Raw genomic sequence first — 18783 nt, 5'->3', positions numbered from 1 at the left:
ATAGATAGATGTCTAGATAGATAGATAGATGTCTAGATAGATGTCTAGATAGATAGATAGATAGATAGATAGATAGACAGACAATCTATCTAGCTATCTATCTGATGGATGGATAGATTTCTGTGGCTATTTTTCACATGTCTGTAAATACTAATAAAGAAGTAAATTTCTCCTCCTCACAAAGTGCACAAGATGTTTTATTCTATTTGCAAAAGCAGATGAATGGCCAAACATATTTCAAGAAGAGTAAACCGGAAAGATTTATCATGTACTTGTTATTATTATTGCCACGCCATTGTGACCTTTTTATGTCAAAAAAACGTTTCATATGCACAAAAGAAATGGACATGATAAATTCTACACATAGAATAGAATAGAATAGAATAGAATATACCTTTATAGTCATTGTTACAACACGGGATATATTGTGACAACGAAATTGGACGTGGCACTCCAGGTCCACATTTTACAGTGAGGATAAGGAAAACAAAGAGATAAAGGAACACGATGCAGCAAGAAGGTATAAAAGGAGATGACGATATAAAATTGGGACGTATATAAAAAGCCCTTTCCCGCAACGACACAACGAGACTGTTTCCATTGAGATCCTATAGGAAAAGCGATCCGTTGCCAAGCGCATCATGAGAAAACAATGTGAAAAAGAGAAACGTTGTCTTTTAATCCCACGGGAGCGGCTCCAGAAAGTTGGACGGCACCAAACCTCGCCGCCCTTGCAGATCGCCCTGAAAGTCAAAACGACAGCGCTGAGCAAAAGAAATCATGAGCGATAAAATGGAGGTTCTCTCTCACGTAATAGAATCCGTCGTCGTCCATGTCGCCCAGTACGTAGATGACGTCGCCCGAGCGAAAGCCCAGTTCCGCCTGCCGGGGAGAGCGATGGTTACGGGCAGAATTGGGTCGGGTTACTTGAACTGGATTACTTTCAATGACTTTTGGATGACTCCAATAGCAAATATGCTCATAAAAGACAAAATAAACTCAATATGAATGAAATGACTCAATTTTGTGCAGACTTGGGGAGTAACGGAATACATGGAACGGCAAAAATGATGTCGGCAAGCTGTTTGGATTGAATTTCATTTTGTTTCTGTCGCATTTTATGTTCGTTTTGCCAGAGATCAAAGAAATCAAAGCCAGGAGAGAAAGCTTACCACGTGTTGTGAGTCATCATTTTATTCCTATTGAGTTTCTTTTGTCTTTTATTAGCATATTTGGTATTGGAGTCATCCAAAAGTCATTGAAAGTAATCCAGTTCAAGTAACCCTACCCAACCCTAGTTACGGAGGACGCCATTTTGGAACCCGGCATTCCGCCAGCTAGCTAGCGAGCTAGCCTGGCCAAAACAACGAAAGCGTTTCTTACTTCGCTGTCGGCGTTGGGCGAACTTTCCCAAGGATCGTAATCGAACATGGCCACCATGCGACGGACCGTCACGTCTTCCGGGACGCTGTTGGTATCCGGACTTAGACACAATCCTGCGAATACAAAATTGAAGGTTGGCTCCTTTTTAAAAACAAAACATCCGATCGATACATTAAAAAAAAGACAATTATGGTTGAAAAAAAATCTCATTGATGGATGATATAGAATAACAGGTTCCAGGTCCATGATGAGTACAGATAGAGATGACAAAAGTGAAAAAAAGCTTATTGTGGCAAAACCCCAAATAACATGCTAACGTGCTAATTACATACCTGTCAAGCTGTACGTTTTTGCCGTACAAAGTACATTCATTACGCATTTTAAGACGTGTACGACGTACGAGAATCTGTACAGGAAAACGCAAATTTCTCAATGATGGGTACACCGACGATCACCAAACAGCAAATCAATCTAGTCAAACGAGTTGACCGCAGTAGCCTCTATCTCAGTATCTTTTTTTTTCATTGCAAACGAAGCGAGCGGTTTGATGCAACTGTGTGCATGCGTCTGCCGCCTGGGGATTTCCCATCATGCCTCATTCCGTGGTAGTTGTGTAGTGAAGGGAAGTCCGTCTCTTTTTAGAGAATCGGCTTTTTCAACTCAACTCATTAAAGAGAGCCGGCTCTCCGACGGCTCACTTGCTTTGATGCATTATATTACGAATCATTATTGTTGCGTGAAAAAGTTAAGAAAAAAAGGAAGTATAAAAGGAGAAAATGAAAAAAAGACAGGTTTGTGGTTATCCCTTTAATCGGTATATTACCAACAATAATTGAATGCAGAAAATGAATTCATAATTTGAATAAGAAAACTCTACTTAATTATATTTGCATGTATATTTTCCTTTTACAGTGAACGTCCAAGCGACTTCATTTTTGAACTTTTTGTATAATAAACCTCATTTATGTCCAGCAACTCAGTATCTCACAATAAAATGTTCATGAACAATATATATGATATAAGGAAACACATGTACAATATAACATGTTAAACGACATCAATAAACAAAAAAATATGGTGTAAGATTATTCTGTATTTTGTAAGGGAAAATGCGACAATTTGTAACGGCATGGAGCCCTGGAGCGCCACAGGTATGTAATTCAAACTTGGTCTATTTGTGGCGACGCAAGACGCAAATATTTAGTAAACTGGAAATGTGTGAGTGGCGACTATTAACCCAGGGATTATTTGAACAGTCTTTCAAAAATTCACCCCTTCCAAGGTCGGCATTCAGACCTCGTAGCTCACCTCTGTATCATTTTCATCTGACTCGCGGGGTGAAAAAGCTCTGCCGTGCCGTTAAAACAGCTTCCGGCTGCTTCACCTTTTCACAGCTTTTGTTTCCAGTTAGCTTATTGAAGTGGGCATGTTTTGTCTGACAGCGCCTCTTGATATCCTATTCTTTGAAATCGGCCACAGGTCTCTAGGCGAATTAGGCAGACGCAGTTGTTTTGGATTTCGGTGCAAAATGACTTCAATTCCCACTTGTTCCGGAAGTAGCGGTCTTCACAGTCAACTTTCCTTCTGTATTTACAGGCACATTGTTGGAAATGGGTTGGGCTAAAATTCTCACAAAAAGCCACGGGCAAGGTGGACGTAGGGATATCGCAATCATCTGGTGATTTTGTATTTATACCGCGGTCAACATTACTGGCAGGCCACATATCAATCTTATGACAGAGGCTGCAGGCCAGTCAAAATTGGATCATAAGCCATAACTGGGCGATGGTGTGTACTTTTTACCCTTTCCAAAGTTGCATTAAATCCAGACTAGTGTCTACTTTGGATAAAGCTTAGTTGTCGTCCGCAGCACCGACTCAACGTAGATAAAGTTCATAAGGATATCTACGTCTGTTCTAAGGTAAGTCAACACAGTGTTACAGGCGACTATGCCGGAGAGAAATATCAAGCTATTAAAGGATTTTATACATTTGACTCAGTTTAATGCAATAAAGATATTCACTGAGTGGCCTTTAGTTCAATGTCAGGGCAGGCTTTTCGAAATATTTTGTCTAGGAAATTTTCATAACAGGACTCGTGGATTTGCTGACGCTGGACAACAGGCGCAGTGTTGTGGGATCGTTGGGTGCAAACACTTGGCATGCCCATGGGAGGAGCCGAGACGCTATCTTGCGGGGAGGCGTAAGCCAATAAGAGAAAGCTAAAGAAGGGCAGAAGAAGGCTTCCCGCACACACTCCAACGTCACTTCGCCTGTCTCCTGAGCACACTAAGTTCTTCTGTTTGGAAAAATAAACATGGGCCCCTGTGTGAAAATATCGGCTTTCCTTGTCAATTTTCTCTCAAGAAACGAGCGTGCATAATTGTTAAATGAATGTAAGTCGTGTTTGGTTAATGGAGTCGGATAACTCGTTCAAACAATTTGGTAAACGCTACATTTTGATAGTTAATTTCCAACAGTATTTATACCGGTAGCGTCTCTAACCTTAGGTTGACGTTAGCTAACGTTAGCCCTTGGCTACGTTCTCCAAAATGTCAATTTGTTTACTGGGAATGCCTTTGAGATGACATGTGATCTTTGTAGGCCCAAAAAGCATCAATTTGTAAAATGTCGCCTACTGCGCTCTTCACCCAATGTTCAATCTTTGTCGGCGTGAGTAAAGGGGGCGGGGCTTAGCTATTGCTCAATGGCGTTGCAGACCTGTTTGATCGACGGGTATGAATCCCTGCTGCATGAGCATCCGTTTGAGGTGTCGGTCGTCCACCGGCACTTCGGCCACCAGGTTGCTAGCCACGTAGCCCGAGAGGCCGCCGGATTCGCCGCGGTAGAAGCCGTCCGTGTCCTTGTCTCCGAAAACCTGCCCACGACAAAAATGAAGGGACAAAATGTCGGAACCGTCTGCAACACTGTAGTCTACCTCCTTTTGTTTCTTTGTTTATTGATTTTTTGCTTCCAGAGTCGCGTGCTAACCCTGACATGTACGAGTAGCGGGTTTTCCAACTCAATAGAGGACATCCTTATGCATTTTCTTAGCCAAAAGCTAGCTAAAAATCTGTGCGAAAAACTAGCGTGGCATCTTCTTCGACACCAAAATCCAGTTTTGTCTTTAATTCTGAAACTTGGCATCGTTTTCTTTGCTCAAAGTTAGCATTGCATCTTCTTCTACTCTGAAAATTAGCGTTGTTTCCCACGCTTATAGCATGTTCCATCTTCTTCTTTGCTAAAAGCTAATATTGGGTCTTCATCAACGATGAAAACAAGATTTTTTCTTTTTCAATTCTGAAACTTAGATTTCATCATAGAAAAAGAAAATGTGGTCTTCTTTTTCTTCTGTGCTAAAAGCTAGCATGTCTTCTTCTCTGACAATTGCTGTGGATTAACTGTAAATCAGCAGCTTTCAAGCTGACAACAGACATCTGGCAGGATGTTATGAGATAATGTTGATACAAGAAATCACAAGTTGCTGACTAAGCGAGCCGATTCCGAGAAAAACATCACATGATCTTGTTGAACACAGAATAAGAATCCCAGCATCTCTTGAACAAATTCTGAACGTGGCTTGAATGTTGCAATAAAGGACGTTCCCTTTCCACCATATTTCTGTCTCTGCGTATACGACGTCCACTCCAAAACAATACATTTAGTTTTGTCTTAACTCAGATACTTAGCATTTTTATTTTTTATGACAAATGCTATATTGCATTGCATTCTCTGAGGCTGAAAACTAACTTTGTCTCTTCAATTCCGGAACTTAGCATTTTCTTCTTTGACAGCTAGAACTAGCTTGGCTGCCTTCAATTACGAAACTTATCGTTGTCTTCTACTCCGAATAACAACCTCCTGTACTTAATTTTGAGTTGTCTGCGCTAAAAAGGATTTTCCTCAATGCCGAACTGAGATTGTCTTCTTCTACTCTGGAAATGATGTGCTTAAAGCTAGTTCAATCTATTTCTTAGCCACCTTGTTTTATAAGCTTTGGGTTTCACCATGTTATTTGTTATTATCATTCATATGTGTCGTTTTTTTCCTACTGAGTTGAGAGGACACCTGTCAACTATTTTGGTTATCCAGCAACAAAGATAACAGTGGAACATATGTTGAATTGTCATCATTTGGTGGTAGATGATGGACTCAGATAAGGGAAGCAGGGATTCTCAGAAACGGTCGATATTTATGAACAAAAATCAGGAACAAAGCAGCAAACTAACAAGTGGGCACAAAGAAAATGAAATCCCCCAAACAAGAAATCAGGAACAAAAACAAAGCTGACAAAGTCCAAACTAGAAACACAGAAACTGGAAATGGAATAAAGCAGGGAACAAAGAAACAATCGAACGTGAAATAAAGGTGGATATGAAAATGGCAATTAAAAACTAGAATGACAACGGCATACGAAATGAAAAGTGTCAATGACCCAACAACCGTGTGGAGATCAAAATCTCCTTTTCAAAGGGTACAGCCCAGTTCGAACCTCAGTTGGGGCCATCTGCTCTGCTCTGATTTTCCTGGCCATCTCAACTCAATAATAGTAAAACAACAGTGACCAGACGTGGAAGGTGCGGTATTCGAGTATGATCAGGAGGCTTTGTCTGCTTCTGCCATTAATAAAAAATGGTTCTGTCATGTGAGGGAGCAGACCCTAACTCCAAAAATGGCCTGGAGAGGGTAGGTAGTGAAGGATTTTATACATTTGACTATAAAGGATTTTACATGATTGAATACAAGTTACATGTATTGAGTTTAATGCTGTCGTTATTATACTGACTGTGCCTTTATTCAATGAGCAGTGAAAGTTCAGGGCAGGCATGAGTGGTGGAAGATGTTGTTTACAGAACGGGACGTACTGCTGATAAGATGATCAGCACATCCAGACGGAGGACGGCAGGCGTTGTTTTGAGAACAAGGCCCTGATGATGTAGAAATGCTCGGTGTTGTTTTGAGTATTCCAGACATTGCGGCACCCAGGGAGGGTTTCCCTGGCATGCCCACGGGAGGAGTCGGCACGCCATTATGCGGGGAGAAGTTGGTCAATAAGAGAGAGCTAAAGGACTTCAGAAGAGGGCTTCCCAGAGACTCCGACGACACTAATTCGGCTGTTTTTGATGGAGTACACTTAGTTAAATTGTTAATGACATTAAATCTGCCCCTGTGTAAAAATGTCGGCTTTCTTGTTCATCTTTTCCCTCGAGAATCGAGGGAAATTTGTTTCTTCAGATCGGCCGGATAAACACAAAACAATGACAAATAATGCAGATTGCTGGATAAGATGATTACAAACTGTTAAGTGCAGCAATAGCAAAAGGGACAAAGCACCGGACCCAAGCGCAGTTAACAACGAAGGCCATCCAAGAACAAAGTTCTATTCTTTGGAGGGAAAGTCAGCTTACCTTGATGATCTGTCCGGGCACGAAGGGCAGCTCCTCGGCGGCCGTTTCGGGGTTGGGCGACATGGAGGCGGGGTTGTACGGGTAGAGGGCCACGAAGAGGCGGGGCTCGGCCGAGGCCTCCGTCTGACTGGCCCTCTCCAGCTCCCACCGACCGAGTTCTTCGGGGGTGACGGCCCGGATCCCGTCCGGGTAGATCAGAACGTCCAGTTCCATGCGGGCCGGGGGGTCCCACCACCCGATCTGGACTCCAGATGGTCGGCCTGCGGAATCTCTGCTCCCTTGCAGGTGAGTAAGCCCAGCCTGCCGCCAACTGGGCTAATCTTCTTTGCATGAGCTCAACTGACGAGATGTCCTCTCCCAAGATGGATGTCCTTGAACCCGGGGCTCTCCCACCTCTCTCAAGAGGACGCCTACTTTTTGTGACCCGTTGAGATCTGGAAAAAAGGAGAAAAAAAGGGAAAAAAAAAAAAAAAAGAACCAAAAAAAAAGGGGAGAGAGAACTAAAGAGCGAGAAAGAGAGATTGAGAGAGAGAAAGAACTAGAGAGAGAGAGAAAAAGAAAGGGATAATGAGAGTTAGAGAGAGTGCAAGAGAGTTAGAGAGCAAAAGAGAGAGAGAGAGAGGGAGAGACATAGAACTAAAGAGAGAGAGAGAGCAAAAGAAAGTGATAATGGGAGCTAGAGAGAGTGCAAAAGAGAGTTAGAGAGCAAGAGAGAGAGAGAGACATAGAACTAAAGAGAGAGCAAAAGAAAGTGATAATGGGAGCTAGAGAGAGTGCAAAAGAGAGTTAGAGAGCAAAAGAGAGAGAGAGAGAGAGAGAGAGAGGGGGATGACAACGAGAAAGAGACAATGAGAGAGAACGAGAGAGAAAGAAAAACAAAAGGAAAGAAAGAAAAAAAGACAGAAAGAAATAACAAACAAAAGAACAACAGAAAGACAGAAAGAAAGACAGAACCAAAGAACCAAAGAAATAGAGAAAGAAAAAAAGAAAGAAAGAAAGAACCAAAGAAATAGAGAGAGAGAGGGAGAACTAAAGAGAGAGAGAGAGAGAGAGAGAAAGAACTAAAGAGAAAGACATAGCAAAAGAAAGGGATAATGAGAGTTAGAGAGAGTGCAAGAGAGAGTTAGAGAGCAAAACAGAGAGAGAGAGAAAGAGAGAGAGGAAGACAACAAGAAAGAGAGAGAGAACAAGAGAAAGAAAGAAAAAAAGAAAGAAAAACAGAAAAAGAAAGGGTAAATGGTCTGCATTTTTATAGCCTTTTTCATGTCCCTGAGGACCCCCAAAGCGCTTTACATTGTGCTTCACAGAAAGAAAGAAAGAAAAAGAAAAATAGAGGAGAGGATGAAAGGAAGAAAGAAAAAAAGGAAAAGATAGAAAGAAAGAGAAAGATATAGATATACAGGAAGAGAATGTCATAACATGAGAGAAAGAAAGAAATAAAGGAGAGAGGGGAAGAGAGAAAGAAAAAAAGAGAGAGGGTAAGAGAGAGACAAAGAAAGAAAGAGAGAGAGAGAGAACTAAAGAGAGAGAAAGAATAGAGAAAAGGCAGAAAGCAATCCGATACCAGTGCAAAACATAAAGCAATCCACGCTAACGTTTCTTTAAAGCAATATAAATTCCGTACGGTTCACTCGTCGAGTCAAAGTCTGTGAATTTCCATCCTTTCGTTGATTCCTTTTGATTTGGTGTGTTCCCGGAAGGACAAAGGGATATTTTCTTACTGTCCCTTGAATATTTTCCTAGAGGATGTCGCGTTGCATCCGATTGGTCGTCTGAAAATGGTGACGCCATTTTTTATTTTGAAAAAAGGAGAGAAAAACACCACTTAAATGAGCAGGTATATTTGACCTGATTTCTCTTTCCGTTTCTATTTTTTTTTCCAGTAATATACATATTTTTAATGAACAAATTATAAATACGTTTCCTTCACCCGCATGAAACATGGGACTGGTTTCCACAGTTACCAGTAGCAAGACCAGATCCTAACTCATTTGGGGGAAAAACTCTTTCCTTCCCAAATTTTGAGTAGGCCTGTTTTGTTCACTTTCCCATCATACCGTACTTTCATTTCATTGTTAAAAAACAAACTTTGTGGTGATGATGTCTTTTGATTTTTAGATAGATAGATGTCTAGATCGATAGATAGATAGATGTCTAGATAGATGTCTAGATAGATAGATAGATAGATGTCTAGATAGATGTCTAGATAGATAGATAGATGTCTAGATCGATCGATAGATAGATAGATGTCTAGATTGATCGATAGATGTCTAGATAGATGTCTAGATAGATGTCTAGATAGAGAGATAGATAGATGTCTAGATGGATAGATGTGTAGATAGATAGATGTCTAGATAGATGTCTAGATAGATAGATGTCTAGATAGATGTCTGGATAGATAGATGTCTAGATAGATAGATATCTAATTTGATTTAACGGTAAACGCGAAGGTCATAGGAAGTGCGTGCATTCTGCAAGTCAGCCGCTCGATGGCACTGTCGATTTTGTACGCACTGCACCCTCGCACGTACAAGTGACGCTGCGTGACCAGTGAGGACTTTATTACCCAGAATGCCACGCGCACTTATGACCGAGTTGATGACGTTATCTTACCCCCACTTTGGTGCTGGGGATGACGTCAGCGAGGGTGAGCGAGTAGCGAGAGAGAGAGCGAGAGAGAGAGAGCGAGAGAGAGAGAGAGAGAGAGAGAGAGAGAAGGGCAGCTGCAGCGTTCACTGACCGTCGGATTTTCACTTCACTGCCAATTCAAGATATTCAAAATCCACTTTACAATATTTCACCACAAAAAAATAAAGAAAAAACTATCGTTTCTCAAATATTACCAGGCAAGGGACGCCGTTTATTGAGCAGCATCCCCTTCTCTTCCTCGTCTTTTCCCACTCCTTTATTTGAATATTAAAGGAATCATCTTGCAACCGCGGGAAGATGGCGGAGCGCGAACAACTGGTGCAAATGGCGAGACTGGCAGAGCAGGTAGAAAGATATGACGACATGGCGGCTGCCATGAAATCGGTGAGTGCTTTTTTGTCAGATGATGATGTCACCGACGTGCACGAGCGTGCGTGCATGCGCAAGTCGGGATGTCAAGTCATTGCTCCACTTCCCAAGTTGAAAACTAGAAAGAGGTTTGGGGGATAAGAGGAGGCAATGTTTATGGGCTGGAAGAAGGAGGAGAAGAATCCTTCCGGAATCTTCTTTTGTCATATTGCAGTGAGTCGAATTCAGTGGTCCCCCTTTGGGAGGCGCAGGGATCAATTAAGGGGCACGTTTGACCTCTAAGTTTTTGAACGGTCTTAGAATAAAGTGCAACGGCAACTCCACTACACTAGGGGGCAGTGGCACTCTCACTTTGGAGGGTGCGAGAGGTTTTCTTCTTCCTAGGGGGGAGGGTTATGACGGAAAATACTTGAGATGCACTGGCCTAATTGGATGGGGGGGAAATGATATTTCTGCTGCTGTGTCATGTTAGCAAAAAGAGGAAAAAAATGGAAAAAAAGACATAATCCTGCACGTCATAGAAGCTCATCGAATCCAGTGGACTCCCTATATCAGTGGTCTCAAACTCCATTGACCCGGGGGCCCCCGGAGCTAGGGTCTGAGTGAGGTTTGGAAATAATAGTTTAGATAAGGATTTCTACTTTTTTTTCAAAAATCATTCTTTTACCATTGAGAATCGATATGAAAATATAAAAATCAGCGTTAAATGAATCCATAAGCTACCAAGGCTGCACTTATGCGACTGTGTATTATCAGTGCCCCCTAGTGGTAAATAATGTCATTCATTTAAAAAGAATTGATTTCAATAATTAGCAAAAATACATATCATATAGAGGTGCCTTGTTTTAGGTACCCATAGGTCGCCATCTTGCCATGGCAAAAAAAGAAGAAAAATGGTGCTTTATGGTCACTTTTAGTTGCCGTAATTTTCATTCTTACTTGTGATTTTTAGCACTCGTTTTCCCTTGCACTATAGAATACCACAACTTCTAATGGTCAAGTCATAAAGACTCTCACTTCAACTTGCTTATAAAGGCAGGGGCCTTAAACGATCCCCTTGGGGGCTGTAAAGGCCCCTCGGGCGGCTAGTTTGCATCTGCCCTGTATGAAGATAACTGGCATCTTCAACATGTACTTTAAAGGCCCAGTGTGGAATACACAGCCATCCTTAATGGTATAGAAATGCTTCATTCACTTCAATAAAAGATCATTGAGTCAACCGAGAGAGAAAAATGAGCTGCGGTTTTAAATATGTCCGCCAGGTGTCGCCAAAGCCAGGTGGGACTCGTGAAGAAACTAAAGCTCTATCTCTCTCTCTTTTTCTGTTTCGTTCTCTTTTTTTAATTTCAGTCCTTCTATCTTCTTTTTTCTCTTTCTTTCTTACATTTTCTTTCAATTTCTTTCACTCTCGCTTTCCCTTTCTTTTTCACACTCACTCTTTTTCTCTCTATCTCTCTTTGACTTTCTCCCTTTCACTTCTATTTTTTCTTTGTTTCTTTCCCCCCTCTTCTTTTTATAAATTATTCTCTCTCTTTACCTCTCCCCTTATCTTTCCCTCTGTCTCTCTCTCTGTTTCTCTCTCTCTTTTATTATTTCAGTCCTTCTATCTTCTTGTTTCTTTCTCTCATTTTTCTCTTTCTTTCTTACCTTCTCTTTCACTCTCTCGCTTTCCCTTTCTTTTTCACACTCACTATTTTTCTCTATCTCTTGGACTGTCTCCCTTTTACTTCTAATTTTTCTTTGTTTCTTTCCCCCCTTTTTTTTCTATATATGATGCACTCTTTATTGATCTCCCCTTTTCTTTCTCTTTCCTTCTCTCTCTCTCACTACTTACTCCGTTATTATTTTCTCTCTTTAGCTCTCCCCTTTTCTTTCTCTCTGTCTCTCTTTTTTCTGTTTCTCTCTCTTTTATTATTTCAGTCCTTCTATCTCCGTTCTCTCCTTTTTTCTCTTTCTTACCATCTCTTTCAGTCTCTCGCTTTCCCTTTCTTTTTCACACTCACTATTTTTCTCTATCTCTTGGAAGGTCTCACTTTCACTTCTAATTTTTCTTTGTTTCTTTTCCCCCTGCACTCTCTGTTTATCTCCCCTTTTCTTTCTCTTTCCTTCTCTCTCTCTCTCACTCCTTACTCCGTCTCCCTTGTTCTCTTTATCGTTCTCTCTTTTTCTCCGTCTTCCTCTCTCTTTCTCTTAAATCGACTAGGGTGGCCCCCGTGACATTTATTTTCTAGCATGTGGCCCTCAGTTAAAATGAGTTTGACACCCCTGCTCTACACGGGGACATGTATACGAATGTATCAGGGTCAGGGTTGGCTAGGGTTACTTTAACTGGATTACTTCCAATGACTTTTGGATTACTCCGATACCAGATATTCTAATAAAAGACAAAAGAAACAAAATAGGAATCAAATGACTCCATTTTGTGCAGGCTCTTTTATTTTCATTTTGTTTCTGTGGCATTTGATGTTGGTTTTGCCGGAGATCAAAGAGATCAAAGCCAGGAGAGTAAGCTTACCGCGTGTTGTGAGTCATTATTTTATTCCTATTTCGTTTCTTTTGTCTTTTATTAGCATATTTGGTATTGGAGTCATCCAAAAGTCATTGAAAGTAATCCAGTTCAAGTAACCCTACCCAACCTTAATCAGGGTGCTCCTTTTCCTCAGGTGACGGAGCTGAACCAGGCTCTGTCCAACGAGGAGCGCAACCTTCTCTCGGTGGCCTACAAGAACGTGGTGGGCGCCCGTCGCTCGTCCTGGCGCGTGCTCTCCAGCCTGGAACAAAAAAGCCAGGGCGAGGACAAAAAGACGGAAAGGGTCGGCGCTTACCGTCTGAAAATCCAAAAGGAGCTGGAGTCGGTCTGCCGGGACCTCCTCCGCCTCCTGGACGACTTCCTCCTCAAGAACTGCGGAGGCGAGACGCGACACGAGAGTCGGGTCTTCTACCTGAAGATGAAGGGGGATTATTTCCGCTACCTGGCGGAGGTGGCGAGCGGCGAGGAACGCGCCCACGCGGTGGAGTCTTCGGAGAAAGCCTACCGGGAGGCGCACGCCGCGGGCAAGGAGCACCTGCGGCCCACCCATCCCATCCGATTGGGTCTGGCGCTCAACTATTCCGTCTTCTACTACGAGATCGGAAACGCGCCCGAGCGAGCCTGCCGATTGGCCAAGGGCGCCTTTGACGACGCCATTGCTGAATTGGACACGCTCAACGAGGATTCTTACAAGGACTCCACGCTCATCATGCAACTGCTGAGGGACAACTTGACGCTCTGGACCAGCGACCGGCAGGATGACGACGACGCCGCCGACGACAACTGAAACCGGAGCCCAAAAAACAGAAACGGACCTCTTTTTGTTTGTTGGCTTTCCCTTTTTTGCCAGCCTTGACGCCAAACCTCACACTTTAGGCAAAAGCTATCCTGCCATGTGGAGAAATAGACATAGAAATATATGGCTACATGCTGTGAAAATAAAAAAACACATCATCATCATCCATAAATGTATTTTCGGAGCAGACCGAGAAATCTGCCCCAAAATATGCTTAAAAGTACACAGAAATTTGGACGGGAGAGGGAGAAGCCGTTTATTTCGTTCGTCAGAGTCCAAAACAGATTCGTCTAAGAGGCAATCCGCTTTTTTATACCCTCAGACAACATCTCGTGTTACTTAGCGCGTCCCCTCGCGATGACACGCTTGTTTTTTCCCTCAATGTGCATACTTTCCGAGAATCGACAATGTTTTTTCAGAATGTTTTCGTCCTCTCTCGATTCTCCAAAGTTACAAAATTTCCGAGAAAATCGTTGGGGTCGGCCTGACCTCTAAACTCCTATCAGCTTGCCAGGGGAATGTTGTCATTTCGCAAGTTAATTCAAACCAAGCTCAGGAGGTAGAGCGCTTGTCATGGGATTAAGAGATCGCAGTTCGAATCCCGGCTGCTCCGTGTTACATGTCGAAGTGTCCTTGGGTAAGACACTGAACCCCTAATGCCCCCAATAAGCATGTTGGCGCCTTGCGTGGCTGCACGGCCGCTATTGGTGTGTGAGTGTGTGTGTGAATGGGTAAGTGTGAAGCACATTGTAAAGCGCTTTGGGAAGTCTTCATTGACTTGAAAAGCGCTATAGAAATGCAGATCATTTCATTTAATTTCATTTCGCTGACATCTAAACTCGGGAGAAACAAGCCTGGAATTTCCCGTTTTAAACTAATGCGTTCTCCTCATGTCAAGCTCGACTCCAATAAACCACAACAGTATTGGATCTCCTTAGGGTCGATGGGGCACCCTATCCTGTGGTGCGTCTCGGGCAAGTACAGCCTGGTGACGCCCGTCCTTCTTCACCCAATCTTGATTGAAATGCATTTGGCCAATATTTTTTGGGGTGTTCATGTCATGCATTTCATCGTATATCGGTCATTTATTTAGTGGTGGATTTTCTCATGTATTCTTTCTTCTTATTTGTCATTTATTCTCTTGTATATTTTGTCCCAAACAAAATGTTATAATCAAATAAGGAGGAAGGCCAAACTGGCTGGGCTTTTCACCCATTGGTTGATCAACGATAGACAAGCAGGGCGCTGGTCGACCGACCAATGGATGAAAAGGACAGCCCATTTGACCCGCCTTCTTATTTGAATCACATTTTGTTGTAAATAGTAAATGGGGAACATTTCTGTCGCGCTTTTAAAGTCTTTGAAAACCTCCCAAAGCGCTTTACAATGTGCTTCACACTTACCCATGTAACCGCGGTGTACCTGTCCCACCAAAGATCCACATTCACGCTGGACCGGATGATGAGGTTTTTATTACGGTTTCTGCAGATGAAATGAGTCACAACATTAGCTTCTCTGCTGGCTTTGATCTCGTTTGCAGCTCTCTCTGTAGACTGCCCAAAGCATATCAAAGAACTTTCTTTTCAATTTACATAAAATACATTTTAGAATATCACAATACATTTTTACATCCATTTTAACAAGATACTTTTAACAAGAGATTGTATCGTGTTTTTTTTTAACGTTTACAATGAATTCAACATATTTTTCTTTAGTCTGAATTTTAACCAACGTCATCCTTTTTATATATATATGAGAAAATAGAAATAAAAACGGATACAATTTACCTGCAGATGAAATGAGTCACAACATTAGCTTCTCTGCTGGCTTTGATCTCTATAAGGGGAATTAACATTTTAGCACAACAGAAACAAAACGAAAATAAATCCAAACAGCTTGACAACATCAATCACATTACTGTGCATGTTGAGAGATTTGTCAGCTGTGGTTATAATGTTTAAAATTAACTTTTTTTGTGGAGCACCAAAAGATGTGTCTTACCGTTGGCAGCTGGCTCTGTAGACTGCCAACAAAACCCCGCCTTCCGGTCACATGTCAAAAGCCAAACCAAACCCTACCCCATACCAGCAGGTGGCACTGTTGGCAAGAATTTCAATAAAACCAAAGTTATTATTACACCGGTTACATGTGCACGACTGCAATCATCTAAAACATGAACAAAAATTCAAAAACGGGACATCACTCAACATGCCGCACCTCGTGGCCTGATTGCATTGAAACATGTTGCGTCACAGTAAAGCTGCATTACTTTACTTTTAATGAGTGCTTTTTTAGGCATCATTTAGCACAACTTCTATCCATTTATATACAAAAAAAGTTTGTGAAAGCAGCTCCTATATCTAGCGAAATATGCATTTTTACCCAAACTGATATTGGGCACATTAGCTTCAACACGAGGTGATATAGCTGCAGGGTTGGGTAGGGTTACTTGAACTGGATTACTTTCAATGACTTTTGGATGACTCCAATACCAAATATGCTCATAAAAGACAAAAGAAACTAAATACGAATAAAATGATGACTCACAACACGTGGTAAGCTTTCTCTCCTGGCTTTGATCTCCGGCAAAACTGACATCAAATGCCACAGAAACAAAATGAAAATAAATCCAAACAGCTTTTTGCCGTTCCATGTATTCCGTTACTCCCCAAGCCTGTACAAAATGTTGTCATTTTAATCATATTTCGTTTCTTTTGTCTTTTATGAGCATATTTGGTATTGGAGTAATCCAAAAGTCATTGAAAGTAATCCAGTTAAAGTAACCCTACCCAACCCTGAAAGTCACACAATAAATGTAGAGTAAATTGCTTGAAATTATATTTATCACTATCTCTACGTCCACCTTGCCCATGGCTTTTTGTGAGAATTTTAGCCCAACCCTTTTCCGACATGGCCTCTGTACATAAAAAAAGGAAAGTTGACTGTGAGGGCCGCTGCTTCCGGAACAAGTGGGAATCGGAGTCATTTTGCACCGAAATCTAAAACAACTCCGTCCGCCTAATTCGCCAAGAGACTTGTGGCCGTTTTCAAAGAATAGGATATCGGACGAAACGTGCCCACTACAATAAGATAACTGGAAACAAATGCTGTGAAAAGGTGAAGCAGCCGGAAGCTGTTTCAATGGCTTTTTCACGAGAAATTGCGAGTCAAATGAAAGAAAATGCCAAACGAAAAAGACAGTCGCACACGCCCATGGCTCAGGGATGTGATTTGACCGAAGTGAAATTATCTGAAAATTAGCCGGGGGTCTGGGGGCCGCGGGCACCCAGCTAGGTCCAGGGCAGTGCCCTGGTGGGGGGGACAAGTGGGGCGAAGCCCCCCGGAGCTCATGGGTTTTCCGTGTTTTTAAGTACTTTCAATGCACTCAGATGACAAAGAAATAGACAAAACAACAGCATCCATTTTCAATGTCTATTGAAGGATCCCATATCAAATGACAGTTTAAGTCAACTCAAAATCAGTCACATTAAAAAACATTGGACTGCCTTTGCTTTTAAAAACTATCACTGAGAATATCATCATATCTAACTCATGTGATTACTAAGTTAACACATAAATCATGTTGAAGAGTTGAAATTTCATGAAGAAATAATTGTATCATGACCAAATGAAAAGTAACTCATATTAGAACATACCACAAATGTCTTTGTTATAGCAGAAGATGTTATCTAGAAATGAAAGTACAATAAGTATAGGCCCTACAGTAAAGTGTTGGTGTAATGTACACATGAAAATCTAATATTGTAATTGTGAAATATTTATGGCCGTTTTTATTACGTTATAATATTTTCGAAAAAAAGGGGAAAACTGTCAAATCAATTTGAAAAGTTTACCACCTACCTCAAAATTCACGACTCTATCGGCAACCGGTACAGGTTGTTGGGGTGGATCACGTCTCTCTATTACCGCTTCCGATTGTGATAAGGGATGGAGGCCGTAAAGTTTTGGAGTTTTCGTTTGGGCACCGAAACTTCCAGCCATGGAATCATTTGTTGTTCTTGACTGGAGTTCTTTCACGTGTTTTTTGCTCTTTGCGTGACTTTCAAGAGCTTCGAAACCTCTCCCACCATAGACAATGGTATCATGGCACCAAATGCAAAGCGCTTTCCCGGCACGATCCATCTTCCGAATAAAGTCACTGAACAAATTCCTCACAGTCTTCTTTCCAACATTTGGAGATAATTCCTTCTCTAACCGGTCCCATCGAAACTTGTTTTTTACGATCTTATCAATTTCTTTAACTCGCGGAGCATCTTTGCGTTCGATCGCGGACATCTTTCTTTAAACACCTGGCAAAAACGTGTGAGAAATGAACAATGGCATACTCCTATAACAAGCGCGTTTATTGGTCAACACGGAGACTTCAACCAATCGCAAGATCCGTTTCATTTCAGTTACGGAAACACTAAAATGGAATGCTGTAGAGACGAAATCGGATTTTTTACCACTTAAAAATCGGAAATTTTACAATTTTATTTTTGGAGATAAAAAAAGCGGAATTCCGCGAATTAGCGGAAAAATCACATCCCTGATGCGCTACCAGAATTTGAACAGTAATGCAACAAAAACACAGATTTTGTGAGAATTCCAGAAAAAAACCATACATTTCAACTTTGTTACATAAAGGAGAAAAAAACAGCCTTCTGTCTAAATGATCTGTTTTTTTTCTGCACTGATGACCACAAAAGAAAAAAAAGAAAGAAAAAACGTTGTTCTGCGTTTTAGTGACATGCCATTTGTGGATCTATTTTTTGAAAGAAAAAGAAAAAGTCTAGAAAGGCTGCTCAAAAATCACCAGTTCTCACTTGTGGTTTCGCCAGCTGCTGTTTGTCACATGATCAAGGATGACACAAAGTATTGAACGAGCTTTTTGATTTGAGGAGCGTTAAGGAAGACTTTTGTAAGAATGTACTTTTTATTTCGATTCAACCGTTTTACTCTGTCCGTTTTCGGATCGAAATGGATTTTCCAATAAATGATGATAGCAAGGCGTTGTTTTGCTCTTAATAATAGTTATATACTGGGCAGCACAGCAGTATAGTGGTTAGCGCGTGTGCGGCACAGTTCTGAGGTCGTGAGATCAAACCTCCTGTGTGAAGTTTGCATGTTCTCCCCGTGCTTGCGTGGGTTTCCTCCGGGCACTCCGGTTTCCTCCCACATTCCAAAAACATGCATGTCAGGTTGATTGGCCGGTCCAAATTGTCCCTAGGTGTGAATGAGCGAGTGAGGGTGTCCCCTGCCCACTGCCCAAAGATGGCTGGGATGGGCTCCAGCACCCCCGCGACCCTACTGAGGATAAGCGGTGCAGATCATGGATGGATGGATAATTATATACTATCAATATATTTACAAAAGTATATGTATGGCATTTTTAACTCAAATACTAAATTTTAAATGGTGATTTTTAAAATGTTGCATACTTGAAATGAGAATGTGGATAACAACTCATGATAAGTATGCAGGCATCTGGTGAAGGTCGTGGAATGACGTTGTTCCATGAGGTCACAAGCTGATATGCTGAGGGAGCCGGGGCGGCCGACCTTCACGAGATATCTTAACTTTATTTGACAACACTATAAAGACCACTGTTGAACGTCTGGAACTTTGAACGTGTCCCCAATGCAATAA

The 18783-nt window shown here is 41.7% G+C and overlaps 2 protein-coding genes across 3 annotated transcripts; one reads left to right on the top strand and one right to left on the bottom strand.

The window, feature by feature from the left end:
- Positions 1-179: 179 nt before the first annotated feature.
- Positions 180-8008, bottom strand: LOC148358990 (RIMS-binding protein 2). Its single transcript, XM_088345925.1, has 5 exons — positions 6791-8008; positions 4104-4260; positions 1384-1496; positions 811-882; positions 180-743 (listed from the first exon to the last, which is right to left on the bottom strand). Exons 1-5 carry the CDS (start codon positions 7001-7003, stop codon positions 678-680), a joined length of 621 nt encoding a protein of 206 aa, XP_088202051.1. The 5' UTR covers positions 7004-8008; the 3' UTR covers positions 180-677.
- Positions 8009-9478: 1470 nt separating this feature from the next.
- ywhag2 (3-monooxygenase/tryptophan 5-monooxygenase activation protein, gamma polypeptide 2) lies at positions 9479-13413 on the top strand. Of its 2 annotated transcripts, none has more exons than XM_088345923.1 (2): positions 9479-9823; positions 12472-13413. In XM_088345923.1, the coding sequence occupies exons 1-2, from the start codon at positions 9737-9739 to the stop codon at positions 13123-13125; spliced, it is 741 nt and encodes a 246-aa protein (XP_088202049.1). In that variant the 5' UTR covers positions 9479-9736; the 3' UTR covers positions 13126-13413. The 2 variants fall into 2 exon arrangements, with proteins under 2 accessions (XP_088202049.1, XP_088202050.1); XM_088345924.1 differs by lacking the exon at positions 9479-9823 and adding an exon at positions 9851-10021.
- Positions 13414-18783: the final 5370 nt, after the last annotated feature.

This window comes from Urocampus carinirostris, chromosome 10 (assembly GCF_059441175.1).
Source record: "Urocampus carinirostris isolate Australia breed hairy pipefish chromosome 10, RoL_Ucar_1.0, whole genome shotgun sequence".
Taxonomy (NCBI): domain Eukaryota; kingdom Metazoa; phylum Chordata; class Actinopteri; order Syngnathiformes; family Syngnathidae; genus Urocampus; species Urocampus carinirostris.
Note: the sequence above shows the minus strand (reverse complement) of the source record. Positions and strands in the feature narration are given on the sequence as shown.